Source organism: Peromyscus eremicus, chromosome 12, assembly GCF_949786415.1.
Source record: "Peromyscus eremicus chromosome 12, PerEre_H2_v1, whole genome shotgun sequence".
Classification (NCBI taxonomy): Eukaryota; Metazoa; Chordata; class Mammalia; order Rodentia; family Cricetidae; genus Peromyscus; species Peromyscus eremicus.
This window is the reverse complement of record NC_081428.1, coordinates 71441523-71451447: the sequence shown is the minus strand read 5'-3', so window position 1 is coordinate 71451447 and position 9925 is coordinate 71441523. Positions and strand designations below refer to the sequence as shown.

The window sequence follows — 9925 nt, the reverse complement described above, 5'->3', positions numbered from 1 at the left end:
GGTGGGGAAAAGGGTTGAGTAGTGTGGTGATGTGAACTGCCCTTGTTGAGGACATTTACCTGTGAATTCTCATAAACTCTCTTCTAGTAATTTCGCACAAACACGGGGATGATTTTTTCAGTCTACAAATGAAGTTCAATTTCATAAAAATGAAATGACTTTCCCAAGAGCAAGAGTTTTCAGGTTTGGTCTGGATCAAAAGTCTGTGTTCTTTCCCTCCAGTCTTTTTCACTATCGCTGAGCAAATATTTGTGAGCACAAGGGAAAGTGTGATCACTGTGGTAGCAGTGGTGGCACCGATGGGCAAGAAAGAAAGACGAGACGGAGGTCCAAGTGGGGGCTGGTTCCGAGCTACCCTGGGGTCTGTGGAACCTGAGTTGGGTTTTTAAAGGCAGATATGAAGTTGAAGGATTCTTCTCAGAGGGGACAGAGTGAGCCAAGATGGAGGGCTCTCCTAGAGCACCTAGAAAAAGTTAGAACCGGAGAGTAGATTGGGGGTAGGCCTACAGGGTTCTTGAGTGCCAACAGAAGCTCATTGGTTCAAACTTGTTATAGATGTTTTGAATGGTGGAGTAACCAGCCAGGACTTTCCTTCTTCTTCCTTTTCCCCTTTTCTTGTATGAGTTCTCTGTCTGCATGTATGCCTGCATACCAGAAGAGAGCATCAGATCTTATTATAGATGGTTTTGAGCCACCGTATGGTTGCTCAGAATTGAACTCAGGACCTCTGGAAGAGCAGCCAGTGCTCTTAACCACTGAGCCACCTCTCCAGCCCCTAGGACTTTGCTTCCTAAGGACCACACTCATCTCTGTGAGTTCGAGGCCAGCCTGGGCTACCAAGTGAGTTCCAGGAAAGGTGCAAAGCTACACAGAGAAACCCTGTCTCGAAAAAACAAAAACAAAAAAAAAAAAAAAACAAAAAAAAAAACAAAAAAAACCAACCAAACAAAAAAACTAAGGACCACACTCGAAACTGAAGGGAAGTGTGCTGAGAAGTAGGCCGGAGCTCAGTTACTCTCACATGTATGTCTTAATTACCCTATAGCAGTTGTATCACCTGAGGAAATTCTATATTTTGTGATCAGTTTTAGTGGCATGCTTTTTGGCTCAGCTAAAGTGCCCAGGCCTAAACAATGTGAATCTGAGATGTGGGTACTCTAGTGTGCCTTCTGGAAGGGCAACATAAAGTCAGTATTTGATTAGGAATCAAGGGTTAATTTCAATGGAATTCATACTCTTTGATAATATTCCCACAGTTTACAAATGCTCAAATTCACCCTAGCAGAAATATTTTGATCTCAAGTGTTATGGTTCTATTTCTAAAGCCTGTTGTATACTTGAGTGTGATACATACATACATGCACACTTACCAATTTTCACACTTAGCAAGATGTGAAACTTAGAAAACAAGTCATCTAAGATATTCAACAAATACCTAAAATTAAAGAAAAATAAACTTCTCCAACAGACCAAAGTGTTTCTGACTAATTTCCCATCAGAGCATTCCTCCTCACAAATGGTTCCACTTTGTCTCCTGGGGGCTTGTTTTAGTTGGCTTGCTAACTGTGGTAAAGACCATGATCAACAGCAACTTGAAGAGGAAAGGGTTTATTATTTGCCTTACAGATCCAGATCAGTCATACTCTATCACTAAAGGAAGTCAGGGCCAGACCTCAAGGTGGGAATCTGGAGGCAGGAACTGAAGCAGAGACCACGAAGGAATGCTGCCTACTGTCTTGCTCGGTTTGCTTTCTTATACCAGCCCAGGGGTGGCACCACCCACAGCAGGCTGGGCCCTGTCACATCAATAATTAATCAAGTCTGCCCCACACATTGTCTATAAGCCAACCTGATGGAGACATTTTTCTCAGTTGAGGTTCCCTCTTTGCCGATGACCCAGCTTGTATCAAGTTGACATAAAATTAGCCAGGGCAACAACACTTCTTAAAACTGGAAGCAACCCAATCCCAAATGTGGGGGAACAATCCTCTCTCTTGGCATTCTCTGACACTTTCTGGCTGTTTCTTCTCAGGAGATTTCTCTTTCCGAGAGGAAGGAGTGGTTACAATGAGAGGCTTCTTTGAAAGAACCCCCATCTTATTTCAGCCATTATTGTGGGCAAAACAGTGTAACCTCAGCAGGGAACTCCCTTGTCAAATCCTGTGTCATGGTGCCACCACAGACTCAGAGGATGTGAAATTACATTCCTGAGTGTAGAGAATAGTGTGATGTCTATCATTCTGGCAATGGTTTCCATTCATTGAGGGTTGGTCAAATGATATACACTGTCTCAGTAGCTACAACATCTCACCCAAACACTCAGAACTACTGTCTGATGTAATAATTATCCTGATGTTAGAGAAGAGGAAACAGAAGCATGTGAGCATGTTCCTCTTGTTTCCTTTTCCTTTCCTTCTTTTTTGTTTTTGTTTTTTGAGACAGGGTTTCTCGGTGTAACAGCCCTGGCTGTCCTCAAACTTGCTCTGTAGACCGGGCTGGCCTCAAACTCACAGAGATCTGCCTGCCTTTGCCTCCCAAGTGCTGGGATTAAAGGTGTGAGCCACCACACTTTCTTCTTTTTAATGTATCTGAGTAGTTACACCATTATTATGAGCTTTACCAAGTAGATGAACACTAAGTCAGGAGATACGACCCTTTGAAACTCTAGCACTGTGGTTCTGAAATCTGGCTGCGTGTCAGAGTCAACTGGGCAACTCTCATATGTACCAAGGCCTGCTCTCAAGATCCATTAAGTCAGCATCTATTGCAACTCTCAGCAAATAATACATTGGAAAGCTTCCTGGTGGATTAAAATGTGAGCCGTGCTGAGGATTACTGTTCTGCCATCTGGTTATGTTCTTACAAGTGAGGACTACCTTAAGAAGTAGCTGGTCTTGTTGGATAATTATTTAAAATTACAAAAAAAAAAACCAACTCACAACTGTGGCAAGTCTGAAGTGTCTACGTGAGGCAGACAATTTCCATTGTTTAAGTGGCCAGTACTAAAGAACTCCATACAGCAGGTCAAATTATTGAGCTGCTTAGCAAAGCTGGGCTAAGTTTTGTGTAAGCTCAGGTTGGCTGGACCATGAGCAGGCAGATCCCCTCCAAGTCAGGTGTGGAGAAGGCTCTCCTCAGTGAGAGGTCAATATCTGCTCTAAGAGAAATTTTAATCCATGATTATCCCTTATGTGTTGTGAGCCAGGAAACCTGGGACCTAAACTAAACATCTGTTCCTAGCATTTAAGAAAATATAAAGCCTATTTACAAGAACAGGAATCAGCATTGTTCACAGAGCATTTGCCACATGGGTGCAGGGCAGGGATGCTCTCTGTGAAGGCATTCTGATCAATCAGAGACTTGTGTTGATAGCAGAACATCAGCCCCACTATCTGGACCATAACCTCGAAGTTTATAGGCTATCTTCTAACTGTGAACACAATTGTTAAACTTGGAATTGACCATGAATGAACATTTCAAGAGTGAATCTGAAAACTCATGTACAGATTTCTCAAGATTTCCTCGGCATTTCTTGAATTGTAGTGAGCACAGGAATTGCCTGAGATCTAGGGAAAATTGGGGTTCTTACCCTGTAGATCTGGACCAAGGCCTGGGATGACTCCAATTACAGTCATGTTGGAGGACCTCACTTTGGGTGAAGAAGCCTTAAGCAATACTCCTGTTGATGGGCAAATAGTTCAGGCTCACCTCTCACAACTCAGAAGAGACCATGAGGTGGAGGCCAGGCAGATGTATTTTCTATTGAAATGGCTATAGATAATTCCTAACTGAGGAGTGGTGGTGGTGGGGTGAAACCAGGAGAAGGCTGGGATGTACAAATAAGCCTTGAAATTCCTCCAAGGAGCCAAAAACACATGAAGACGCAAAACAACCAGAGTAGGGCTTTCTGCAGAAGTTGGAAGAGGGAGGATGATGTTACCCTAGAAATTCCAGGGCCAGGAGCCTACATATTCTCCTCAGTGAGGAGGAATCTGACCACGAAGCAGGATGGGAGATGTGTAGAGAAACACAGTGACAGGTACTGACTCACTTTCATGTACATCTTCTCCCAGCTGTTCCTCACCCGCTCACAGTTTGTTCCCAGCACATAGCCCATAGACTGGATTTCAATAAAAGCTTATTGAAGGAATGAGGACTAGAAAAGGGGTCAGTTGGGGTGTCATGCCTGACCCCTGTGTCCTATATTCTAGGGGAAAGTGATAGACCAGTGGTTCTCAACCTCAGTTGCATGTTGGAATCATATGGAGTGCTTAAGGAAATACTGATGTCTGGGTCTCACACCTACAGATTATGATCAAATGGCCCTCAACCTAGGCAGAGAATGTTGTGGAATATTCCTTTATACCATGTGAAGGTGTATCATTGTGATTGGTTTAATAAAAAGCTAAATGACTGATAGCTAGGCAGTAGGTATAGGCGGGTCTTCCAGACAGAGAGAGCTCTGGGAAGAAGAAAGGGGAAGTCGCCAGCCAGATGTTGAGGAAGCAGGATGGGCAATGTAGAGTAAAGAGCCACATAAAAGAACGTAGATGAAAAGATACGAGTTAATTTAACTTATAAGAGCTAACGGGAAAAGCCTAAGCTAAGGTCAAGCTTTCATAATTAATAAGAAGTCTCCATGTCATTATTTGGGAGCTAGTGGTCCTGACAAGAAAGTTCATCTACATTTGAACAGCTGTGTAGAAGATTACTAAACTCTGAGTGCTATTATTCCAAAGAGATTTCTCCCTAGTCACACATTCTGTGAGGCTGTGTAGGCAGATTCCTAATCCTCACAAGGGAAAGAGGCTGAGCTCAAAGAGATGTGGGTGACGAGACATCCGGCTTCTCCCTCCTAAGTTGGAAGGGACTAGATGCGGCCTTCTGCAGGGCGGAACTGCATGAGCATTTGAAGCCACACCCTGATAGCTGGCATTACCTACAACAGGGTACTGGTGATGCTCATTTGGACCTTACACTGTCCTACAACTACAGCTCAAGTCTGCACGTGTTCTCTGACTCCGTGAGGAACACTGAAAGATTGCAACTGTATCTGCAGCTTGAAGTCATACACTTTGCTCTGATCTGATTCTAAGAAAACTCATTTCCTAAGAGCACAATGGATGGGCTCACTGTCTTCAAATGTACTCACATTTTCTGTTCTAATTTAATTGGTATCTATCTGTCTCTATCTATCTATCTATCTATCTATCTATCTATCTATCTATCTATCTATCATCAATCATCTATCTATCATCTATCTATCTATCTATCTATCTATCTATCTATCTATCTATCTATCTATCTATCACCTATCTATCAGCTATGTATGTATGTAGTATGCATGTATTTATGTATGTATGTATGTATGTATGTATGTATCTATCTATCTATCACCTATCTATCTATCTATCATTTATCTATCATCTATCAATCATTATCATCTACTATCTATCTATCTATCGATCATCTATATATCTATCATCAATCATCTATCATCTATCATCTATCTATCACCTATGTATGTATGTATATATCTATCACCTATCTATCATCTATCAATCATCTATCTATCATTTATCAATCATTATCTATCACCTACCATCTATCTATCTATCTATCTATCTATCTATCTATCTATCTATCTATCTATCATCTGTCTATCCTATATTGGATTGAGTACCTCTAAGAGACACTTTTATTTAATTTCTTGAAGCTGGACCGAAACATACAGAACTTGCATTCCATTTATTGGCTTATTTGCGTCTTTGTTATACCAAGACAGGTGACATTCCAGGCTGGCCTGAAGTCAGCTGTGTAGCCCAAACTGGCCTCCACCTTGCCATCCTCCTACTGCCATTTACTGAGATCTAGGGCTACAGTTGGCTTTTATTTTATCATAAAAATTTCTTAACATCACATTAGCTTCTGGACGAACACCTTTTGCGGTTGCCTCCCATTAAACGTACTCTCAAGTACAGATGTGTGTTCACGTGTGACTGATGGTATGTATAGACTTAAATCAGTGTTCCAAGGGCAGCTTCAGAGAGCTTCTCCTACCAGAAGGCCTCCAGAGAAGGTGCGAGTTTACGTAAGACAAGTGGAGCCCACCTCCTCCCCAGCCTCCAAAGATCTTCGTTCTTGGGCTGCTCCTTCATCATTTTGCTATTGTGAGGCTCCTGTTTATGTGGTTATGGAAGAGTGGTTGCTATGGCAATGCGATCTGACTGAATACCAGAATGCATCTAAAATTGGTGGAAGCGACTTTTTCAAGGTTTCCTCTAAAGATTAATCATTTTCCAAGAATTTTATTTTATTTGTTCCCTTTCCTGTTAGAACAGCATTACCAGAGCACTCTGTCCAGCATCCCACACTGGGATTACAGGTGTGCGCCGACATTCCCCACTCACCGTGGGCTCTTTTAACCTGGTTATTTTTCTAGTACTCCTGTCTTCTGACTCTTTGTCCTTCTTGAGTCCCTAGCTGAGGGCATGCCCTAAACTTCTCTCTATTGTCTTCTACCTCTTAACACTCTAATCTCTAACACGCTTTCATTCTTTCATTTTTTTTCCCCCTCTACTGTTGTCTCTATAGGATTCCCAAGTGAGAACTGTAGCCTAACCCTGGGTTCCTACTCATTCCTCTATGTACTGGACATCTCTCTCAGGAGAGTCCTGGCAAGGGATCCTGGTGCTTTCTCCAACTCCTCCCACACTCTACAAGGCTCTCCTCCTGGGTCTAAGTGCAAGGATTCAACAAGGACATCCCTACTGAGCAGGGCTGAGCCTTGCAAGGCCGACTCCAGCCTTCTCAGCACCTGCTACATGGAGATGTCATTGTTTGAGTCCCGACTCTTCCCTGGTGAGGAGAGGAGCTGTGTCTTCCTCATCGTTGGTTCCTAAGAGCCTGGCACACACAGATGTGTAAGTGGGTGTGACATTGCCACCTGGTTCCTCATCATCCAAACTGTCCCCACCAGCCCTAGGATCTCCTGTTTCCCACATTCAGAGCTCAGTTTTGAGGTACCTCCTCTGGCTCTCTTTTGCTCTACAAATGCTGATAGGTAACATTTCCATCACAGCTCCCCTCAGATTGCCTTGAATTCCACACTATAATCTTATTCCTTGTCTCAGACTAGGTTTCATTCCCACCAAGGCCTGACTCCCTCCCTAGCAGCTACCTGATGCGAGCCTCTCTATAGACAGCCTCCAGATTCATGGCTTTGTAGCATGCCAACTTGGCCTATGGCCCACATGAACATGAAAGGCTGGATGCTAGCTCTGTCTCTCCTTAGCCTTCTGCTCCTTCTCCCCATGCAGTCCAGACCTCTGCCTGCCTCTCTGTACACTTTGTCCCTCTGGACCCTCTGACTTGGCTTAGAGTTCACTTGACTAGATATTCTCCTGTGGCTTCAGGTTGGTCCCCTGCTCATATGTTAGAAGCCTTAGATTCTCAAGATATGACCTTCTATAGGGCTGTTGTAGATCTAAGCAGTTAAGATGAGGTCATGCTGGGGTGAGATGTATCCAGTTCATTAACACTGTATCCTTTTAAAGGGAGACGTTTGGGCACAAACACACACACACACACACACACACACACACACACACACACACACACACGCGCGCGCGCGCGCGCGCGCGCGCACGCACAACATACCATGAGAAGAGGCTGGGGGAGAACACAGCTATCAACAAGCTACGGGCACAGGCCCAGGAGAGGCCACTCTTTCTGGCCCATAGAAAAGCCAGCTTGCCAATGTCTTGATTTTGGACTCAGGGCCTCCACAGCTTGAAGACAATCAATTTCTGTTGCTTAATCACCTCAGTCTCTACCATACTGCTTTCCTGTCTTTGGGCTCCTGGGCCTTTGTACACACTGTTAGCCAGAGGTACCAGAGCACGTTGTGTTTCTGGGTCTTTGATCTGTGCTCTGCTTGTGTCTTGAGCACGGATCTTACTGCTGAGCAGGACTCTGCACGCCATAGGCTAGACCTTGTCTTTGTGTTTCTTTTCATCTTGAAGAGCAGGTTGAGTTCAATTGAATTTACCATTGTTCCTAGTCAACACTTTATAGTTTCTGTAAATCCACTGAGGTTAGAAAGGAGAGCTGGGTCCTAGAACACCAGCAGCAAGACTGACCAGTACACCCTGGGCTCCTGTTGGTCTTGGGGACCATGCAGAGACAAAAGTCATTAGGCTTGGATAAGAACTCAGGGTGTGTCCACTCTTTTGTGTGTATGTGCACGTGTGTGTAGGTGTATGAGTATGTATGTGTGCATGTGTGTATGGAGGCCAGAGGTCAATGTCAAGTATCTGAGTCTGTCCCTGAACCCAAAGCTTGCTGGTTCATCCAGATTGCCTGGCCAGCAGGTTCCATGGATCTTCCTGTCTCTCCTCCCAGCGCTAGGATTACAGGCACCTGCCACAGCACCTGGATTTTTCTTTCTTTTCTTTTTCACATGGGTGCTGGGGATTCAAAGTCAGTTTCCCATTCCAAGTGGCAGTCATTTTACCAACCAAGTCATCCTCCAGCCCCTGGTCCAGTCCTCTTGTTAAACCGAGGAGGATGTGGAGGCTCAGGGGTGGCAAGCTGTGACATCACAGGGGCAAGAGGCAGAATGAGCACTTGGCCTGGATCCCTGATTTGTGCCGGTAACAGTGGTCATACAGGTTTCTGCCTCAGCCCAAGCAGATTCCGATCACTTGTCAGGGTTAGATGTGGCCTGTGGGAGATAGCTGTGTGCTCCTAGTGTGAACATGCACATCTGCTCTATTGTGACCTCATGCTGAAGTGGTTCTTGGGCACAGCAAATGAGAAGCTAAGAGCCCTGACTGAAAGCCCAGGCCTTTCCAGAACAAAATTCAGGGAGAGGCACAAGTCAGAATTCAGTCTCTGATTTCAAAACACATGAATGGATTGAAGTCAGTGGCCATGGAGCATGCTTACCACACACCTGTTAGCCTTTAAAACTATGCCTAGAGGGTAATTGGCCCGAGAAAACGCTAGGATATTGTTAGGTGGACAACACAGGCCTGGAAAGAAAGGTGCGGAACTCGGCCAAACACAGCTGTGGGTTCTGAAGTGCTTGCTGAGCACACTGGTGGTTTTAAAACTGGCCTTATTTTCTCCTGTGTGCACTCCAGATTCTGTGGCAAGTGTGGATTATTTATAAGAGCTTACGAGTGATTGTATCTTTATATTGAAAGCAGGAATTCTGTGTTATCAAGTGATTGTAGCTTTCGAGCCTCGTTCTCCATGGCTTTGCACTAAACCTGCCCTCTGGGACTCGTCTCCCAGAAGAGAGGGAACCCCACCCCATGTCTGGGAATGCCAGCACTTACATTCAGAGTATTTCTGGAGCTGATCAAATTCTTCTGATGAGAGAGAGACCCATCGTCCTTCACTCATCTTTCAGCGGAGTGTGATTGCCCGAGGCCACGGGTGGAGTGCTGTTCACCAGGGAGAAGCCAGGGCCCAGCTCAGGGCCTGGCTCATTGCAGATATGCAGGCCTTCAGAAGACTTCTAGGGCTCTCGGTCGGTGACAGTTGTGGGCAGCTCTCGGCAGCTGACAAAGACTCCTGCTACTCCTCAGGCAACATACTCCTGCTGTAGTCCAGGCCAATCCTGAAATCCTGGCAATTCCTAAGTGAAAGCAGAAAAGCCATTGTAAATGAGATGGGGTGGTGGTGGTTAGGATAGGTCAGGGGAGTGTGTGTGTGGGAAGAATCCCAATCCAGTCTGTTGAAAGAGGGCAATAATTCAGTGTTTCTTGACGGTGTCATCTACCTATCTACCTTCAGGGAGGTCTGAAGAGGGAACAGAAGCCAGCCAGCACAAGGCAGCCCTGCTCCATTGTCTGGCTGAGTGGCAGGGGGAAGACTGGCCTGTGCAACAGGCGGGCCATACTTCTCACACTGGGGA

At 44.9% G+C, this 9925-nt stretch overlaps 1 protein-coding gene across 1 annotated transcript in view; it reads right to left on the bottom strand.

Moving 5' to 3' along the window:
- Dgkg (diacylglycerol kinase gamma) overlaps positions 1–9925 on the bottom strand; it is a 198541-nt gene that overhangs the window by 149045 nt on the left and 39571 nt on the right. Inside the window, exon 2 of the mRNA XM_059277313.1 lies at positions 9345–9646. Coding sequence (XP_059133296.1) covers positions 9345–9411 — 67 coding nt within the window. The 5' untranslated portion in view covers positions 9412–9646. The remainder of the gene's footprint in view (positions 1–9344; positions 9647–9925) is intronic.